Source organism: Typopeltis vanoorti, chromosome 18 (assembly GCF_054136105.1).
Source record: "Typopeltis vanoorti isolate ZY-2024b chromosome 18, IOZ_Tvanoo_1.0, whole genome shotgun sequence".
NCBI classification, from domain to species: domain Eukaryota; kingdom Metazoa; phylum Arthropoda; class Arachnida; order Uropygi; family Thelyphonidae; genus Typopeltis; species Typopeltis vanoorti.
In genome coordinates, this window is record NC_143566.1 from 42,473,850 (window position 1) to 42,496,468 (window position 22,619).

A 22,619-nucleotide genomic window follows, 5' to 3' on the forward strand; every position below is an offset into this window, starting at 1 on the left:
GGTGAACTGTCTAGAAATACTACAGCTGTATCTGTTGCCCCAGTTGGAAGATCATCAGCCAAATGTGGTGTTCCAGCAAGATGAAGCACCGCGACATTGGGCTCTTATTATCCAAGAATTTCTTGACATGCATTTTCCTAGGCACCTGGGTTGGGCATGGTGGACCAATTCCATTTCCTCCACGATTACCTGATATCACTTACTGGATTTCTTCCAGTGGGGATATGTGGATATTGTTTACCAGACTCCTGTGACCTCCCTCGATGAATTGAAGAACAGAATTGCTGCTGCGATAGAAACAGTTACACCATAAATGATATAGAACATTTGGCAGGAAATTAGATTTGAAAGGGATTACAGCTAAGACACCTTACGTGCCATGAAACGCACACATGTTGAAGTTGTTTAGCATTCTGCAATTAAGTAATACAACTTTTTGAGTTACACTTTCATATTATGTAAGCAGTTTTATTTTGTTCTTTCTGGTTTGAAAATTATAGGACATGGAAAACCCAACAATAATTTGGAATCACCCTGTATATTTACATTTAGAATGATAACAAAGAAACTGGGGGTAGGGGGGGCTTTAAGAGACAAGAAAAAAGAAAGACAATGGATGTAAGGGTGGAGAAGAAATAGTTTAAGCCCACAAAAAAGGTTTTCCTGCCATTGAAAACGACTCAGCTACTGCTTTAAATCTTATTATGATATGAATGTTTGTAAAATTGTATAGTATTATCAGAGTATTGGGATTGAATGTAGCAGTATATTTGAAAATTGTTTCTAAGTAGCTAAGATAACTGTTTTTAAATAGTGTATAGTGTGGCTTTTTATCATATAATTGTGCTTCATTTTTTTTCATATTAGATACAAATGTCTTTGAGTAGTGTTTGTTGTTGGAATTTTGTTTATTTGTGTTTTTGCTACTTGTTTGTTCCTACTGTGTCTGCTTTCTGAAAATGGCTACAAAGAAGAATATATCAGTGGCATGGAAAGCTTTGGCATGAAGATCGAGTTCTGTCCTGGTTTTTCCCAGTGGATGCACTGTGAAAACGGCTTCGTGTATGCACAGCGAACAATATGGACTGTTAGAGTGAACTTTAGAAGGAAAGCATTAACGTATGTGAAAAGTGTATTAATATTAATGAAGGGGATACAAATCCTTTGACGTTTATCTGCCAGTAAGCGAAACTCTAAGAACTAGGACTAAGATCTATGAGTTTCATACCGAAAAACTATTGGCAAATCCAAGTGTAAGTAACCACTTGGTAGTACAACACCAAGGCAACTCGTATCAAAGGTAGAGTAAGCTCCCTCACTATCCTTGATATTTTCTCATAATGTAAAAACACAGCCCCTAGGGGATGTAATACTGTAATTACATTATGAGGAGAGGTCACTACCCAGACCGGTTTCAACCTTTTTTGAGGTCTCATCAATGAGTAGGTAGACCTGGAAGATAACAAGGTTTAAGTGAAAAGAACTTGCATACCTTTGAGTAGGTAGACCTGGAAGATAACAAGGTTTAAGTGAAAAGAACTTACATACCTTACAAAAGGTATGTAAGTTCTTTTCACTTAAACCTTGTTATCTTCCAGGTCTACCTACTCACTGATGAGACCTCAAAAAAGGTTGAAACCGGTCTGGATAGTGACCTCTCCTCATAATGTAATTACAGTATTACATCCCCTAGGGGCTGTGTTTTTACATTATGAGAAAATATCAAGGATAGTGAGGGAGCTTACTCCACCTTTGATACGAGTTGCCTTGGTGTTGTACTACCAAGTGGTTACTTACACTTGGATTTGCCGATAGTTTTTCGGTATGAAACTCATAGATCTTAGTCCTAGTTCTTAGAGTTTCGCTTACTGGCAGATAAACATCAAAGGATTTGTATCCCCTTCATTATTATTAAGGTTGCCTGAAAAATAGCCTTTTGGCTTTCACTCTAGTGTATTAATATGTTAGAGCATTTAGAAATGGGCACTACAGTCTGGACTATAGCAGAACAGCTTAGGCAAGAGTTCATGAAAATGATAAGTGAAATGAAGCATCTGGAAGATGAGAATAAACACCTAAAGAAAACACTGGCTGATGTGAATGAGATGAAAGAAGTTAGTAATATGAAAAAAAGAGTCAAAGAATGTTGACGCCGGTAGCATGGCCTCAGAGACACAGGGACTGTTATGTTAGTATGTAAATATAAATAAGATAGCTGAATTAAATCAAAATAAGAGAGCTGAGTTTGTTGCATTCATTGAGTCAGCATGCCCAAAGAAAATGTAATGTAGAGAATAGAAATGAAAGGATATACAATTTTCTGAAAGGATAGGAAGGTGAAAATAAAAGGGGGGGGGGGAGTACTGCTAATTATTGCAGAGGAATTGTGTCCACATAGTGTAGAAGTTGAGGGTACCATGTGCATATTCTGAATCTTTGCAGTGTGAAATTAAAATTAACAGGCTAATATATCTGATAGGATGCTGTTATAGGCAATGTAGACAATATTGATTGCACAATGTTTAGGCAAATTGGTTAGGCATGTAAAAAGAAGGTGATTTTGATGGGAGACATTAATTACAGGAATACAAAATGGAAGGAAATAGTATATGGGAACAAGGAGAGTGAGTTTGTTGAATTTCTGAGGGATAAATATCTTAAGCCGCATGTAACTGAAGCAACTACAGACTTTAGTGTTTTGGATTTAGTGATAACTTCACAAGATGTAGTTGTTAATGATTTATTAACACTGCCACCTGGTGAGAGTGATCATGAGGTACTTGTTCGAGAAGTGGTGAACAAGAGAAAGTTACTGCCAAAAAAGGATACATGTAAAATTATAAAGTGGATTATGGGAAACTCTGTAGTCAACTAGCAATTCATAAGGCAGTATCTGACACAAGAAATATATAACTGCATACTAAGGGTTAAGCTGTGTTAGAAAATGTTATGGAGAAGGTATAAGAAAAAGTAACCTCTATCATAACAACCCTTTTCCTCCTATTCATAAAACTCTGCAATCCACATTTCTTCAACCTCTCTCCATAGCCAGCATTTCAGAGTCCTAGTATTGTCTTAGTCACTCATCTCTGGAACACTCTCCACTGTTTCTGCATCACAATGAAAACCAGTTGACCATATCTGAGCACAATAGTTCAATTGTGGTCTGACCAACACTTTATACAGTGGGATAACCACCTGCTTATCCCTACATTTTAAAGTACTTCTTATCATAGCAGCACTATGATGTGCAGTCTTTGCAATTTTGTTTATTTGTGTTTAGAAATATGCCCTCTAAACTTCAGTCTACTGTCAACCATCACTCCCAAATGTCAAATCTCATCCACTTCCTGCAGTACAGTACCATCAGTACAGTGCACAATACCATGCATTTATTAATATTAAAAATACAACTCTACCTCCTTTGTCCAAGTCAAAAGTCTGTTCAGATCTTCCTGAAGGGAATTAACATCAGCAGTGCTGCCTCTAATTATCCCCAACTTTGTATCATAAGCAAACAATTGAAAATTCCTAGTCAGTCCACATGATACACATGTGGACTGTAATTGAAACAGCAGAGGCCCAAGAACAGAGCCCTGGGGCATATCACTGGTTACCCTCCTTTTTTGAGAAATTGCTCTATCATACACAACTTGCTTCAGAGAGCCAGTCACCAAATCATCTAACCAATGTACAATCTATTCCTATCCTCTGCAGCTTGTACACCAACATATCATGTGGTAATCTATCAAATACTTTTGTAAAGTCCAAGAATATCACTGTATATGATTCTCTCTTATCTAACACAGTCATTACCTTATCATACAATGCAAGTAAATTGCTAAAACAAGCCCTACCTTTTACAAATCCATGTTGACCATCATAAAGAAAACTCTGTTCATCAACCCAATTTTGTACTGTATTTCTAATCAATCTAGCCAATACCTCAACTACAACTGCAGTTATACAGACTGGCCTATAATAGGGAACTTGACAACTACAGTTATACAGACTGATCTATAATTGGAAACTTCCGTCCTAGAACTCTGCTTGTGGAGTGGTACTGTTTTGCCTTCTTTCCACTCCACTCCTTAGTAACCTTAACTGATTGCAAGAATTTCATTAAATAACAAGTTAAGGGCATAGCAAACTGTTATGCACATTCCTTAAGAATACATGATGTGTCATCAATTCCCACAGCCTTATTTATATATAACCCAATCAACCATATACACCTCTGATTCTTTCACTTCCAATTCTTCCAATACTTGCCTCACTTCTGTATATTGCACAACATCATCTACACCAGTATGATATATACTGATAAATTGCTCATTCAGTAATTCCATTATATCCTTTGCAGCAGTCACTCTGCTTTCATGACAATATACCAGTGTCAACCTGCCATAATTATTCCTCCTCTTGCCTACCATATAACAGAAGAATTCTCTCGAATTAACCTTTTGGTGACAAGCCAAGCTCCTCTCATCCTGCACCTTTTCTTTCTTTACTATGCTCATCACTTTCCTAGCCTGCACTGTATACTCTTCACGGATCTGAATGGATCTAATGGATAAAGGAGTAGAGTTGTATTTTTAATATTAATAAATGCATGGTATTGTATTTTGGAGTGCACAAATATAAGGCTGTGCACTGTACTGATGGTACTGTACTGTAGGAAGTGGATGAGATTTGATATTTGGGAGTAATGGTTGACAGTAGACTGAAGTTTAGAGGGTATATTTCTAAAACACAAATAAACAAAATTGCAAAGACTGCATATCATAGTGCTGCTATGATAAGAAGTACTTCAAAATGTAGGGATAAGCAGGTGGTTGTCCCACTGTATAAAATGTTGGTCAGACCACAATTAGACTATTGTGCTCAGATATGGTCAACTGGTTTTCATTGTGATGCAGAAACAGTGGAGAGTGTTCGAGAGATGAGTGACTAAGACAATACTATGACTCTGAAATGCTGGCTATGGAGAGAGAGGTTGAAGAAATGTGAATTGCGGAATTTTGTGAATAGGGGGAAAAGGGGTGATATGATAGAGATGTTTATGTTAGTGAAGAGATTTTATTAGATTAATCCAGAGGGGATCACAGAAAGCAAGAGGGGAAGAACCAGAGGCCATCTCTGGAAGTTATGTAAGAGTGTGGTGAAGAAGGGTGTGAGGAGTAGATAATTTACATGGAGAATTGTCAGTGAATGGAACACATTACCAGAATATGTTGCTAAGTCAAGGAGTGTTAAGGATTTTAAGATTTAGTATGATAAATACGTTGTCAGTTGAATGAACCTCTCATGGTGAGTCTGCTGACTCACCGTGGCAAGAAGGGTGTAATAATAATAATAATTATGGATGAGTTAAAGTCATTCACAAATATCTATATTAGTGGGATTTTAACTCACAGCCTGTTGGCTGGAAAGTGAAAATGATATCTGCTTGGTCAACAGGTTACCAATAAATGATTTTTATTGTCCATGATTACTAAAGGAATTTTAAGATGTCTTTGTGTTCCTGGCCTATTTGAAAATGTGTCTGCTAATATTCATTGTTTTGTAATACTATATTCAGCATATCTAATATCAGAAATAAAGTTTCACTCCATTAAAACATAAGAATATATTTTAATGGAGTCATTTAAAAACACAAGTGCAATTAATTATTTATTAACATAAAATGAAAATGTGGTGGCAAAGACTAGAACTGTTTTTGCATCAAAATTCATACAGGAAATTCTATCTGTGGTAGAAGTTATTCAACTACAAATGCAATGAACATCCCCAGATCACTAGCATTTGGAAACCAATCTACAAGCATTTTAGATCCATTGATATTTTCATATACACACATCACATTAAACATTTATTATGTATATTTGCTTGGAAATGGAACCAGAGATCCTCAAAAGTGAAGTAGAACAAAGCAATCAAAAAATTAAGGAATAACAAAGCCCCAGGTCCTGATTCAATATCGGCTGAAATGCTGAAAAACCTTGGAGAGAATGCAGTCAACTGGATACATGATTTATGCAACAAAATCTGGAAGATAACCGAATGACTGGACTAGTTCCACCATTATCCCAATCTACAAAAAAGGCAATCAAAACAAATGTGAAAGCTATCACATCATTGCCCATATCTCACATACTGGCAAGATTTTATTACACATTATTAAGGAAAGATTACAAAGTTTTATAGACTATCAGATCTCAGAAGAACAAGCAGGATTCAAAAAAGGTCGAAGAACTAGAGATCATATATCTAACATCAGACAAATAATCAAAAAACCAAGGGAATTCAACTTATGCCTTTATCTATGCTTTATAGATTACTCCAAGACCTTTGACTGTATGAGGTGGGATATTTTATAGGATACCATGCAAGAATCAGGAATACCAAACCATCTAATAACCCTCATAAAGAACTTATATCAAGAAAATTAAGCAACAGTAAGAACTGAAAACTCAGTGTCCCCTGCATTCCAATTTGAAAAAGGATCAAGACAAGGATGCATACGCTCACCATTACTATTCAACCTTTACAGCAAAACTATAATGAAAAGATCTCTAGAAAAGTGGAAAGGAGGCACTAAATTAGGTGGCCGAACAATCACTAATCTACGATATGCAGGTGACACAGTGACAATAGCAACAAACAAACAAACAGAAATTAAAATCCATTCTAATTGAATTAGAATGGAAAGCTTAAGCCATGGTTTACGAATAAATGAAGATAAAATCAAAATAATGATTTTAAATAGATATAGAAGGAATTGAAATTGTCGACAATTTCAACTACCTTGGAGTGATAATAACAAAAAAAAAAAGATGGACATAAAAAAGAGATAAAAAGAAGAATAGCACTAGCTAAGAAAGCAATGATTGATTTAACTAACATCTGGAAAGACGCACATCTCTAAAAAGACCAAAATTAAGCTTGTAGAAACCTTAGTTTTTTCGATCTTTCTCTATGCTTCTGAGTCTTGGACAATGACAAAAGATGACAGAAGAAGAATTGAGGTGTTCGAGCTCTGGTGCTGGAGAAGACCGTTAAGAGTGTCTTGGACAGAAAAATGAACAAACAAAAGTATCCTAGAAGAACTGAATATCCACACAACCAATATCCATATAACTAAAAAGAGAATAGTGCAATATTTTGGACACATGTAAAGAGGAAGGCAACTGCCTGGAAAAAATAATCACCCAGGATAAACCATGTGGGAAAAGAAAAAGAGGGAAAAACCCCCAACAGGTAGATTGACCAAATATCAAGAATCACTGGACTTAAACCAGAACAAGCAATAAGAGAGGCACAGGGGAGAAAGAAATGGTGAAGCATCATCAGAAAGGTCACAAGTCCTCAGACATGAAGAGATCTGAGAGAGAGAGAGAGAGAGAGAGAGATGTATATTTGTATGTTATTGCACAATGTAATTACTTTTAATATAAAATCTCTTTCATTCAAGTCAATAAAAAATATGTACATTTTAATATAAGTATTACATTTTTATATAAACTTGCTGGTGAGTAACTGGTAATTAGTTTACAGAATTAACAATGCAAATGAAGTATATTAATTAAAGGTAACTTTAATGAATCACTTCTATATTTCGGCAACGTCACATTGCCATCTTCAGGAACATAAAGATATGGTATGTGCACTCAGGAACTAACACAAAGCAAATGAGGAAGAAAGCAAGAAACTAATATTGTTCCTAAAGTCCTAATGGTGCCCTCTTGCGGGCTAATTTGGTAGTCTTGGCAGTTGGGCTGAAGTTCTCATAATGAAAGTCTCCCAAATTTGGGGCAGTTTCATGCACCCAAATTTGTTGAGGTTAGGAACGTTTTTTAGAGCTGCTGAAGATTCTTTGAATAATCTTTCGTATTTAAACTTGCTGCGATGAATTATTTTTGTTTTCTTCCAACGAATTTTATGGTGGGTATCTAAGGCATGGTCTGCCAGCCCACGGCTGTACTGGTGAAACCGGATGTAGTCTTGGTGTTCTGAAATCCTGATATTTGTTGTTCTGACTGTTTGGCCAAAGTAGGACAATTTGCAGCTGCAAGGGACCTGGTATACACCAGGTAGGTCTAGGGGAAGTGGTTGGTCTTTGGTAGAGCAGATAAGGGATGCCAACTTTTTGTATGGTCTGTAACAGGAAGTAAGGTCATATTTTTTGAGGATATTGGTTATTTTTTCAGAGGTGCCCTGGATGTAGGGAATGGTGATAGACTTGGTGTAATCTTTATTGTGGAGGGGGGGAGGGGGTTGTGGTTTACAGGTTTTAGTATTTTTTGGATTTTTTTGGGGTTATAGCCATTGGCTAAGAAAGTGTTGAGGATGTGGTTTAGTTCAATAGCCAGGGCCTTGTCATCTGAGCAGATTAATTTTGCCCTGTTATATAGTGTTTTTATCACCCCATATTGTTGTGTGTGGGGGGGGGGAATTGCTGGTGAATGTATCGGCCAGTATGGGTGGGTTTTCTGTAAACAGAGAAAACCAAAGATCCATTAAGCTGGCGGGTGATTAATGTGTCTAGGAAGGGGAGGGTGTTGTTTTCCTCTTTTTCTAAGGTGAACTGGACTCTGGGATGTTGGTTGTTTAAGTGTGTTAGGAAGGAGTGGAGTGCGTCTGAGCCATGTGGCCAAATAGCAAACACATCATCCACATAACGAAGCCAAATAGTGGGTTTTTGTGGGGCGGAGTTTAAGGCTTTCTCTTCAAATGTCTCCATAAAGAAATTGGCCAAGGGTGGGGAAAGTGGTGAACCCATGGCTGTCCCCTCTATCTGTTTGTAGAACTTTCCTTGCCAAACGAAATAGCCTGAGTTCATTGTGAACTGAAATAGGGCTGAGATATCGGGAGGAAACTTGGCTTGGATGAGCTCAAGGGTTTCTTTGAGTGGGACATTAGTGAATAGGGAGGAGACGTCAAAACTGACCATTATGTCAATGTGTTGGAGTGTGAGGTTTTCTATACTGGCTTTAAAGTGGGCTGAGTTTTTTATGTGTGATGGTGTGTTGCCAGTGTAGTGTGTGAGCGTTTTGGCTAAATGTTTGGCTAATTTATATGTAGGGGAATCAATGCCATCCACTATGGGACGCAATGGCACATTTTGTTTATGTATTTTTGGGAGTCCATATAATTGGAGGGGTCTAGAATTATAAGGTTTAAGTTTGTTGGTGACTTCCACAGGCCAAGAAGTGACTTTCTTAAGGAGTCTGTGGAGAGTTCTAATCTGAGAGCTGGTAGGATTGTATTCAATGGGGAGGTAAGTAGTACGGTCTAGTACTAAAGCATTTAGCTTACCTTTATAGTCTTTTTGATTGAGTACCACAGTGGTGCTTCCCTTATCAGCTTTGGTGATTACTATTTTTTTGTTGTTTTTCAATTCTTGTAGGGCTGCATATTCGTTTTTGGATAAGTTGGTTTTTGGAGGTTTGGCTTTAGTCAGAACACCGACTACATCCAGTCTTACGTTGTTGGCGATATGGTTAGGCAGGTTGCGAATCCCACGCTCTATTTGGATCATGATTTCTTCAGCAGGTATCCTTTTAGGAGCTAGGGCGAAATTGTGACCACGTGAAAGTGCGGTGAGTGCTTCAGGCTTTAAAACTTCATTTGCGTTGTTAATTCCGTAAACTAATTACCAGTTATGTCTAACCAACGTATAAGCCTTGCTACTAGAATCTTGCTGGTGAGTGTTCTCCATTAAAGATTAAGGCCTATAAACCACAAGGTTTGCCTATAGGTAATTGTGAAACTCTCACAAACAAATTAAGTCTGTGAGAGTTACACAACTACCTTACTTAAAATTCGTAAAGGGACAAAAAAAAATTCTTCATTGCTAGCATTCACATAAGTTAGCCATATGCAAAATCAAAGATACAACATTATTTCTAACTGTGCTAATCAAAATATGAAAATTAATCAAGTCTAAACATGGAACTTTTCAAGCTACTACAGGAGTCTAGCAAGCATGATAGGGAATGGCCATTCTGGATGACAGAATTCATCTTCCTAAAATTTAAACTTATTAAAAATTTCTTATATATGCAGACATTAAATATGTATATATAACTTACATCAAGAAATTCAGCAGTCTTTTTAGTTTCTTCATTCAAAACTGCATTTTTTTTTACAAACTCCTGATAGTGGCGGCAGGTCATACCTTCATGAATGGCTTCACACGTGCAGCAGTTAATATGTTGGCATACAGGACATCTAAATATATTAGCATTTTCTTCTACTATACACCATCCAGGACAATCAGGTGATTTACAGTGAAAACTTTTTTCTGCTAGGCTTTCAGCCATTTTTACGCTGCGTTGTAAATGCTGTTCATACAAGTGAGGGGATACTAACTGAAATTAAAAAAATTTAAAATTCAATACATTAAACTGAAACTTATTAAAATTAAAAAAAAATACTAGTGTAAGCAAACAAAAATTAGATAGTGAGGCTCCTGCCACGATTATGATAAGGATGAATTGGGAAAGGCCATGATTGTGAATGAGTAGGAGGAATGGTATGTAGCTTATAAACATCTGGAGTAAATATTATTATTATTTTATCATTATTCAGGCCTCCATTGAGTCAAATGGCTCATCATGGGAGGTCCTTTCTAAGAAACACAAGTCTATCAAGACTCATCGAGGGAGGTCCCTCCTAGGAAACACAAAGTCTATCATACCACTCCTTAAACGCATTGACCGTTCTCGCTCCCACCACTCCATCAGACAATGCATTCCATGGTTCAACCACCCTCCATGCAAAGAAACCACTCCTCACCCTCTTTCTCACAGTTTCCTTTGAGAAATCTTCCTTGTCATCACTCCTTCCTGCTGTTCAACCAAGTGAAAGAACCCCTCAGTGTCAACCCTGTAACCACCTCTCAATAGTTTAAAGTCTCAATCATATTACCTCTCCTTCTTCTATCCACCAAACGATTGATGATATGCCTGTGCTCTACATTTGAATGATTTTGGAGTCAGAAGATTGTAAAAGTGTTATTCAGTGAGAGGTTGTAAGTGCAAAATCAGGACCGCTACAAGTGTTAGAGGAGATGTAGTCTGGCCACAGAAATAATCATTTAATAGTGACTGCACTTTTGTAGTTTTTGAATCCGAATGGGTTGGAAAATATATTATGCAATTGTAAATATGGGCCCAAAGGGGATCTTGAAATAAATGTACATGAATGCCAGAAGCATCAAAAATAAAAAAGGAGACACGTTTTTGTCATTTGGTCAGCTCAACTTTCACAGAAGTAATGAGGCTTGATTGACAGAAGATGATATACGGATAGAATGTAAAGGTGTAGTATGTCCACAGATATGAGACCCTCCGACACTTCTGCACATGTCAAAAGAAGGAGAATCCATTCCAATAATAGGGTAATCAATCCGTATTGTGGGATGAGTGTCTATTATTACACGTCAGAAAATTAACTTCTCTTTTATGAGAATTGTAGATTTTAAAGTGGTATTTTGTTTGTATAACAGTTGGAAAATTTCAAGTATAAAGCATGTGATTTCGCGTGTTAGTGACCAATTCGTACATCGCCTTATTTCTTTCTCCCCTTCAACATGAATTGACTCTTCTTGGCAGTGTGCCAATGACAGCTCTCGCTTGTGTGGTCAGACTATATTGTATTTTGAGGGAAGATAGAAGGAATAAGATGAGAGGAATGGTATTAGTGATAGCTGAAGAACTGCAATCAAGAAAAGCAGAAGTTAAGGAGGATTTCAGGAATGCTGGAGATGGTTCATTTGAAGCTATAGAGATATATACAGAACCAATGGGACAAAATATATCGTTGGTTGTGCTATAGACTGGAAGCGATGTGCACAGAAAGATGCAGATACCATGCATTGACAGACAGCACAATGAATATAGGATGAGTAATTATTATGGGAGACTTCAATTGTGGAGATACAGACTGGAGGAAGGAAAGGATGCATGGTAAGATGAAAATGGAATTTATATTACTAAGAGATTATTGCCTAAAACAGCATGTGATGGAAGAGACCTGAAGTTTGAGAGTGCTGGATCTGGTAACAGCATCTACTGATGCTATTACCATAACTAAGGTTGAGGTTACTTTGCCTCTGACTGCAGAAAGTGAACATGAAATCTTGCTTACCAGATAATCCTATTCCCTTTCCAAATGCTTTTGATTCCTTCTTTTCCATCTCACTCCTATATATTTTGTGGTGTTATTTTCATGCTTAAACAATTCAGATCACAACTCAGCTTCACATTACCTGCTATTACAAGGATATTAAGTGGGAATGATCTTTTTTATTTTTGTGTTATATTTCCAGGGGCACGCTGGCCATATATGCAATGTGTGCAATGCACACAGGCGCCAAAGAGGAGGAAATACTTTAACAAAAACGTTTATTTGAAATGATATTTTTATTGGAGGGGGGGGGGGGTAGGGGCACCAACTAAAGTTTTGCACACAGGCGCCGGACACTACTGGCATGCTACTGGTTATAGGGGCGCCAACACTAAAATTTTGCACACAGGTGCTGGACACTACTGGCACGCCCCTGTATATTTCCCTGGTTGAATTATTGGCGCCATTCCTCTAATACTAACATTTGCACGAGCATGCTATTTCTATTTCCTCTCCTCTTAACATGAATAATTCATTTTTCACACCTTCCACTTCCTCTCTCAGTATCCCTCTTCTCTCTCTCTCTCCAAGCATCCTGTCCTCATTCAAAATCTACTGACACAGTCAACTTATCTTTCAGATCCTCCATATTTCTATCACATTGCCCTTGCGATAGCTTCCTTCCTCTCGACTACAATAAACATATATGTCACTCTGCAGCATTCATTTGTTTCTCTCACACCACTGTTGCTGTCAGCGAAACCAGAGACACTCATATCGAAATCGCACAGCTCTTACTAATGTCTACATTTCATGCAAAAATGCACTCCTTTATCTCTTCCTGCTACATTTTTAAATGATGGGAAGCATGCTACAAAATCCTGTATGACATTTAATAAGTTTATTGGGGCATTTCACCCTGGGAATAGCAGGTTTTATTCCAAGAAGAATGGGAAAGATTAAATGCTTAGAAGTGTATGAGGAGAATGTGTTTCAATTACTAAGTATTCTGGAAGTCAGTAAGGCAGTGGAACTGGATGGGATTTCACAACATATTTTAAGTGAACTGAGGAAGTGCACAATGAATGGAAAGAGAGAAAGATAGTGCCAGTGCATAAGAGTAGCAAAAGAATGTAAGCATCAAATCAAAGACTAGTTTGTATTTCTTTCGTTGTTAAGATTTTGGAGAAATTAGCAATAGATTTTATACAATTATGTAACTATTTTGAAACAGTTATCATGGCTTTATGGAGAGCCTGTATTTAAGCAATGTAGTACAAACTGAAAAGCCTTTAAGTCAAAAAACCTAAATGCATTAATCCGTGTAGGATAGTGCAGTTGATTCCTACCTGTTGCAGAATAAAAGAAGCTTGTTTGGTCATTGAGAGCACATATTCATGTTAGGGTAGTAAATCTCTGCTAGTGTTATAACATGATGATGATGATGCCAGAACATCTTTGGCCTTGTTAAATATAAAAATTAATTCACCTAAGGACTTCATCTCAATAGTGTTATTCACCAAGTTTTTAAACATAGTATCTCCTTGGATTCCTACAAGTAAGTTTTCAGCTGTACACATATATCTCTTATACAAAATTTCATTTACTAGTCAACCACTCTATGATTTCATCTAGTAATATTACAAACAACCAAGATAATTTGGTAGGAAATTTATCATGACATTCTCTTATAAGCCAAATGTCACAAATATGCAGTCTCTCTGAGTAGGTTATCTGCTGTGGATTATTTTCATCTTATAGACAGAGGTTTTACATTGATTAAATTTACTTCCATGTAAGTGTGAGTTTCCATCTTTAATTTTTACAAACATGACAGCTTACATACCTATTTCAAAACACTTTTTATATTTTTTATATTGATATCATATAAACAAGAGGGACCTCTAAAAATCAGTGTGTCATTTCTTTACTATATTATTATCTCACTTAAAACTTCAAGGAGCTTATTCACTTACCTAATGCAGAATGGCTACTTGTCTATACTAAGTGCATGTACCTGACACTCTAGATCATTTATCAAGAATTCCACACATTTTTTTTTTTTTTTTTTTTTAGTAAAGATCAAAGATATTTCTTTATGGCTTTTGCTATTCAGGTCAGCTTTAACATCCTCTCTCTCTTTAAATTAAAGATGCCAAGAAATTATATTCTTGGTTTCATCCTTTATCCAAGTGTAAGCAAACGAAGTTTGTGTGTGAAGTAGCTTCACAACTGGGCTACATGTATATAGAAACTAATGACTTCACATCAAGCCTCCAAGAAGTCTTAATGTGAAGACTTAATGACTTCACAATTTAAGCCTCCAAGGAATCTTAGACTTGTGTTTCCTAGGAAACATAAGTCTATCAAAACTCAACGTGGGAGGTCCCTCCTAGGAAATACAAAGTCTATCATACCACACCTTAAACTCATTGACCGCTCTCACAATTCTATCAGGCAATGCATTCCATGGCTCACCCACCCTCCATGCAAAGAAACCACTCCTCACCCTCTTGCTCACAGTTTACTTTCATAACTTCCAGGGATGGCCCCTTGTCATCACTCCTTCATGGTGTTCAACCAAGCGAGAGAACTCCCCAGTGTCAACCCTGTAAACACCTCTCAACAGCTTAAAAGTCTCAATCATATCACCTCTCCTTCTTCTATCCACCAAACTCTGCAGTCCACACTCCCTCAGCCGATTCTCATAACTAACAGTGGACAGTCCAGAAACTGTCTTTGTTATCCGCCTCTGTACCCTTTCCACCGTTAATTTATCCTCTTCAAATCCTGGGGACCAAATCTGAGAACAACAGTCTCTAAGTGAGGTCTGATCAGGGTCTTATAGAATGGAATGATAACTCTTTTATCTCTGCAGGTCAGTGTCCTTCTCGGTATTGCAGCAATCCTCTGGGTTACCTTCACTACCTTTGCAATATGTTCCCAGAATTTCAGTTTTCTATCAATCATCACCTGCAGAGCTCTTGCTCCCCTACTTCCTCCAGTATAGCTCCTCCAATGGAATATGCAGCCGCCCATCGATGTGTCCCAAACCTCAAGACCTTACGTTTTGCTACATTAAACTGATACCCCCCCATTCATTTGTCCATCTGTCTAGCTTATTCAAATCCTCTTGCATGACTACCACATCTGCACCCCTACCAATAGCCCTTCCCAGCTTCACATCATCCGCAAACAACTGAATATCTCCCTACAAACCACTGACAATGTCATTGACATAAAAGTTAAACAATATAGGTCCCAGTACTGAGCCCTGTTGGACCCCACTTGTAACCCTCTGCCTCCTTGAAACTGCTGCACCATACACAACTCTCCGATATCCATCGGACAGCCAATCCTGAATCCAGTTGACCAACCTGACATCCAAACCCATGTGCTGCAACTTAAATATCAGCTTATCATGTGGCAACTTGTCAAATGCCTTCCCTAAATCCAAGAAAATGGCAGTATATGCCTTTCCCTCATCTATTGTTCTTTTAACTTTATTATAAAAGGCTAGCATATTACTAAAACAACAGCGCCCCCTCACAAATCCATGCTGACCCTCACAGATAACATCACCCTCACCTGCCCAATGTTGAATATGGTCCTTAACTAATTTTTCCAAGATCTTAATTTTTGAAGATTGCATGTGAAGAAGTCTGTGTGTGAAGTAACTTCACAACTGGGCTACTTGTATGTAGAGACTAATGACTTCACATCAACTGCCTTAGTACCCCATAATGCAATACACATATCCTTAATGGACAAGTAAGTATTGTACTTCATGTATCCCACCTTTCAATTATCGGAATGACAAATTGCCTTCTCATGTGGTCAAATAAATGGTAGATTACTGTATTTGATTATTTATCTCTAAAGCTTAATCTTTTGTAGTCCACTTACCCAAATAATTGGATATTTCTTGAGGACTTTATGTTCTGAATTCAAACTGGCTTCCCTTAACAGTTACAATAATCAAGCTGGATGAAATGTATTTGCTGTTAGTAGTGATCTAAAACAAAATTTCCTCTTCACAGTGGAATACCATATAATCATCCATAATACCAAATAAACATCCAAGCCCAACACCTGAACCTTTTCTTAACCAGTTCTCATGCCAAATATAGTGCAGATATCAGCTCTCCACTACTCCTTTTCATTCTCTGATTACTATTTCTACTCACCTAATCAACACACACACACACACACACACACATGCTCTGAATGAATAAGTGAACTAGTTATTGCTTAAAAGGAATTCTTATCACTCCATTCTGCTCCAAATTCCTAATTACTATCAAAGCCTCGGTTCCAAAACAGTCCAAGGAAAATGTCATCACAACATAAGCAGCTCTGTAACTCAAGTGGTAAGGGCTTCCCATTGGTTGAAAAGAACTTTCTTCATAAGGGCTTTTCAGCTGATAGTGTGTTGTCCCTACCATATACAGAGATGGAAAGATTTCCTTTTCTAGAAAATTAGGATTTTCATTTCACAAGAATAGAAAAACTAAGAATATACAACTGGCAAACATAGTAGACTGTGTAGGTTAGGACTAACTGCCTTATCATAGCATTAATTTTTTTTTCCATATAACCAAATTAATCGAGTGTGACAAATCATTCAGCCTAACAAGTTAAGGAGATGAGAGAAAAACAAATGGCTCAAACACTGGCTTTGCTCTCAGCCTACACTGCAGTAATGCTGGCTGTCATCCAGACCCTATTCTCCTCCCAACGAGATGACCAAAGCAAATATTCACCTACTATACCAAGAACAGTTCACTACACATCACCTATCTACATCAGAATATATCAGAAGAATCCTAAACATTTGGATCATAACAAATATTTGGGTTCTGATGATAAAAATTTGATATCCATATATCAAATTAACCGCAAAAGGACCACATATTCTATATTACATTTGCAACCTTTCATATTCATATAGCAACTACCCAATAAAAGCATACCTTCAGCCCAATTTAAAAAATACATAAATGTCAACTATCATACTATCAGTGGCCAGTCTCAATCCACAGCACATCTGCTCAAACACAAGTTTTACAGGCTGTGTGGGTGGAGGCCTAAAGGGATGCTGCAGTCTCTATATACTAATGCTAGAAGTATCAGGAACAAGAGGGAGGAGTTTTTGGCATTGGTTAGTGCAACCTCGCCAAAAGTTATACACATTGTGGCTAACAGCAGATGATGTAGTAACATGAATAGAATGTGAAGAGTTTAGTATTTTCAGGGAAGATAGAGACGATAGGATGGGGGAGGGAAACTACTGATGAAACAGATGAATTGCAGCCATAAATAATAGGAGGTAGATGGGAGAGTGCCTGTTCATTTGAAGCAGTCTGGTGTGAGATCAAGGCTAGTAAGACAAAATATGCAGTTGATTCTCAGGGATTCCATCAATGATCTGGAAGATATGCATTGCCAAATCACTCAAATATGCACTGAGTGATTATTATGGGGGGACTTCATCTATGAAGATATAGACTGGAAGGAAGAAAGATCACATTGCAGGAAGAAATGGAATTTGTGCACCTACTGAAAGATAATTAATTGAGTCAGCATGAGATGGAGGGGACTCAGGTTGTGAGAGTATTGGACCTGGTCATAGGACCAGAAGAACTATCCATAACCAAAATAACCACATTGCCTCTGATTGGTGAAAGTGAGCATGCGATCTTGATTTGGGAGATTGCAAAACATGAGGAATATTCTGTCAAGAAGCTGTTATAACAAACTTAGGAGGGAGCTTAAATTTGTGTCATGGCATAAAACATTGCAAGGGAAGGATGTTAGTAGCACATGGGAGATAGTTAAGGAACATCTAGAGGAAGCAATATTAAATTCTACACCTAAGGCAACTAGGATTAATCAGGGAGGAGTTAGATGGATGAGTAATATCATTAAGCACGAGCTGCAGAAGAAGAAAATGATGTGGAGGGTATGTATAAGGAGAAAGGTGACCAGCAAACTCATGAACAGTAAAAGGCTCAGGCAAGAAAAGTAACCAGCATGGCAAGTAAGGCAAAATAATCAGACTATGAGAAGAATCTAGCTGAACAGACCAAAGGAAATCCCAAAGAGATCTTTCCTTATGTGGCAAGTAAGAGGAAGAATGACTATGGAAGATTAACCTTAATGAGTACTACTAGTCACCAGGTGACAGAAACAAATACAATAGTTGAGTTACTGAGTGACCACTTTGGTAGGATATATCATCCAAGTGAGGTTACTGCTGTAACATATGTGACAGACATTTATGTGGGAACAGAGATGGATGAATTGAAGGTTTATATGATATTGCAGAATCTCAATGAAAATACAGCTGTGGGATTAAGATAGGATATCAGTATGGGTTTTCTGAGAATATGCAAGGGAACTGGCAATGCCTCTGATTAGGCTCTTTGGTTTAAGTCTCAGCTCTGGTAGAGTTCCAAGTGAGTGGAAAGAGGGCAAAATAATCCCCTGTGTATAGGGAAAGTTCTAAGACTGCAGCAGCAAATTATAGACCAATCAAAATCTCAGGCATGGTGGTAAAAATATTGGAAAAATTCATCAAAAAGAGAATTCAAGAATGGGTGGATAAGAATATGATACTGAAGAGTCGGTAATTTAGTAATTAACTAATATTTTATAATAGAATAAAAGATGAGTTGGATAAATGAAATGGCTACGTGATGATTCTGCTGGATTTTGCAAAGGCATTTGACAGAATACCACATGAAACTCTGTTACACTAATTAGTATAAATGGGGATGGATATGACACTGGTTATGTGAATAAGAGGGTGGCCACTGGTAATCACAAGGCACACCAGTAATCACAAGGGTGATTACTGGTTGCCGCAAGGTTCGGTGCTGGGACCACTACTGTTTAATTTATACATAAAGGATATAGGAAATATCCTGAAAGGAATATTCAGTTGTTTTTTTTTCTGATGATGCAAAATTAAGTGAAGTAATAGTTAATCAAGGTGATGCAGAGAGCTTGCAGGACAATTTAAATAAGCTGTCAATTTGGGCAAAAGATAATGGGTATCAGTTTAATGTGGAGAAATGTAAAGTTATGCATTTTGGGATAAATAGATTACAAGCTGTGTCATACATTGGTGAAACTGTACTCCAAGAAATAGATGAAGCTAGAGATTTAGGGGTGGTTGTAGACAGAGAGTTAAAAGACAAATTGCTAAGGTTGCCCATAAGATTACTTGGCTACTGAAGGACATACTAACAAGTAGAGATAAGGAAGTTGTTATTCCTCTTTATAAGGCCTTAATAAGTCCACATCTCAGGTCTGGTCTGGTCTCTTGGGTCTGTTGGGGATCAAGGAAGGAGTTAAGAAGATTCAGAGGTCAGCGACAAATATGGTGAGTGGAATGTTGCCTATGAGGATGGATTGAGGGTGTGTGGATTACAGAAGTTGCAGAACATTTAAGTGGGGGGGGGGGGGGGCAGAACAAGTGTTCATCCCTGGAATTTGAATAAAGGTGTGGTTAGTAGGGATGTGAGGACTAGATTTTTGCTTAGAGAGTTGTGAATGAGAGGAATGAGTCGCCAGTTAGTTGTAAGTGCTTTGTCTGTTAATGGGTTCAATGAAAGACATGATCGATTGTGTGCATAGTTTAGGTCTCCCATGATGGGTCTTTGGACTCCATGGAGGTACCCATACAATAATAATAATTTGATTGGCTGTTATATACACAGGCTTACTTTTACTTTTCTTTTTTTGATATGAATATAACCCATGAATGGTTGAAACCTAGTGCACATGCAGAAACAATGGTGGGGTAAGGGTTAGATAATTTAATTTGCCCTATTATAGAGACCCAACATGGAACTTTTTACAAACAACTTTTTTTGGTCCCTCAAGTTTAATGTCTTGGCTGCATGCCCATTGGCCTAAAAAATTTAACAGGCATGGAAGCAGGCTGCCTTATAGCGGTGGACCTGAGTACCACTTTCCATACTTCAAGATTTTTCATAATTAATGTCCTAAACAATGGCCTCCTTGCTAATATTATTTTTTTCATTCTTATTTTACACAAAATAAGAAAATTTGGAAAAGACATGCAGTGAGCTGTTTTTTCCAAAGCCAGATCACTGCATTTCTCATCTGAATTTTCATCAGGAAATTTCTGAACAGCTTGGATACCTACAAATTTTCTGATACTGATGTTATCTCCCTAGCTGTACTCAAAACTTGTGTTCTAGAATTAACATCCATTCATCCTATATCATCTTCACACAAACCTTGGATATCTACTTGGAATCAAGGAAACAAGTCTATATGCAGCTCCCCCTCCCCCCTAAAAAAAGGAGAAAGAGAAAGAGAAAAAAGTCAACTACCAAATTATTATTCCTTGCCCTCACCTCAGTTCTTAACAGAAAAATGGAAAAAATCATTAAGTATCACTAATCAACTTCTCCACTACTTGGATACTAATCAAACAATCAGTGACCATGAATATGGATTCTACAATTCTAGATTCACAGTAAATCTCCTTGTCAACAACATCACCTGTCTTGACAGAAGTGATGGAAAGATTTAGAGAACCTTATGGTTGCTCCTGATATTTGGAGAGCATTAGAATGGTAATTAATTAGGTTATTATACAAGACTCAAGCTATCACTTTTTTTTTGGTATTGTAATTAGATTGTAATTTCCTCTTTAATTGTCCACATGTCATTATGAATGGCATCCATTCTTCACATTTCCTCACTGACACAAATGCAACATGAATCGATTGAGTACACTTTTTTTTTTAAAGGTCTACAATTATGAAGTAACTGAATATACGTTGAAAGTTTATTTTTCACTTGGTTTGGTTAGACTATAATAAATTTAGTTTAATCCTTTATCCAAGTGTGAGCAAACAAAGTTTGCTCCTGAAAGTATCTTCAGGACTGGGGTAAGGTGGTATAACACCAGACAACTTGTTGCAAAGGTGGAGCAAGCTAACATCACTCCTATCTCAGTATCTCCCATAATGCAAAACACATCTCCTTGCGGATATGTATAATATTATGCATTAAGGGAAGGGAACTACCCAGACCAGCCTTTATTGAGGTCTCTTTAGTGGGAGCCAGGCCCAAGTGAAGATACCAGGCAGAAGCATTAGCAAGGTCATCTCTACCTATAGGAGTTGCCAAACGGTGTGCAACCTTTTTTTTTATTAAATTACTCTGGATTTAGAGAAAGATGTTGAAAGTTTATTTTTCACTTGGTTAGACTATAATAAATTTAGTTTAATCCCTTATCCAAGTGTGAGCAAACAAAGTTTGCACCTGAAAGTATCTTCAGGATTGGGGTAAGGTGGCACAACACCGGGCAACTCGTTGCAATGGGCCTGGCTCCCACTGAAGAGACCTCAATAAAGGTCAAAATGAGTCTGGGTAGTGGTCCTTTCCTTAATGCATAACATTATACATATCCGCAAGGAGATGTGTTTTGCATTATGGGAGATACTGAGATAGGAGTGATGTTAGCTTGCTCCACCTTTGCAACGAGCTGCCCGGTGTTGTACCACCTTACTCCAGTCCTGAAGATACTTTCAGGTGCAAACTTTGTTTGCTCATACTTGGATAAAGGATTAAACTAAATTTATTATAACTGAATATACATTAAAAGGGTTATGAGAGATAATATGTTCAAGTTGACAACAATGAGCTACATATGTAACTATGCTATGCTAAGATTTGTTGGCCTGGTTGGCTGAGTTCCTGCTCTCTCTCTGACCAATAGGTTATGAAATGGTTTGAATGTCATTGTAGGCAATGTTTGTGTGAATATTTTGAGGTGGTAGATGAATTTCACTTCCTGTATGAAGCCGCCCTCCCCCTTGCTTATTAGAGACCTGAAGTGATTTGAAAAGTTCTATGTTTGGTTTCTAGAGCAGAACTTTCATATTATCTAATCCTTATCCCACGGTACTAACATTAATGTATAATAGCTAACAGTTTCTTGTGGATTAGATTTGAAAAAAAAAAAAAGTCTATATGCAGCTATAAAAGTGGTTCTATTACTGGCTGCTTCATTGAACAATTTGAAGTGGTTTCTCCAGATCTTCAACTTTTTATATCTACCATAGAATTATTTTTCTGTCTCTATGGATCACACATTTCCCTGGTTGAATGAATATCAGATTTTCTAAATTCTTCTATTTTTCTCTATTTTTAAAATTAAATTCCAAAAATTAAAATGGAATCTTTAAGTTACTAGATATGTGCAACAGATGTATAGGCACACAGCCAAGGATAATGTCTGTGGGGGATGGGGGGGCACTGAACCACAAAACTGAGGGGGGGGATTAACTGCCATCTTAAAATTGTAGACTGATCTACCGAACTACCCCAAAATATGCTACAGTAGAATATATGTGTAAATAACATTATTTCTTTTGCTTTTTTATCACTTATTTATTCAAATGTAGAATAGCAAATAGTTCAAAATTATGTTATAATAATAT

At 37.3% G+C, this 22,619-nt stretch overlaps 1 protein-coding gene across 10 annotated transcripts in view; it reads right to left on the reverse strand.

The window, feature by feature from the left end:
* LOC150096616 (ranBP-type and C3HC4-type zinc finger-containing protein 1-like) overlaps positions 1–22,619 on the reverse strand; it is a 333,124-nt gene that overhangs the window by 135,197 nt on the left and 175,308 nt on the right. For all 10 annotated transcript variants that reach the window (XR_016549851.1, XM_090408566.1, XM_090408567.1 and 7 more), the window contains one exon: positions 10,095–10,373. Coding sequence is in view for 9 of the 10 variants with exons in the window: in XM_090408566.1 (XP_090264692.1) it covers positions 10,095–10,373 (279 nt within the window). In the remaining variant the exon portion in view is untranslated. The remainder of the gene's footprint in view (positions 1–10,094; positions 10,374–22,619) is intronic.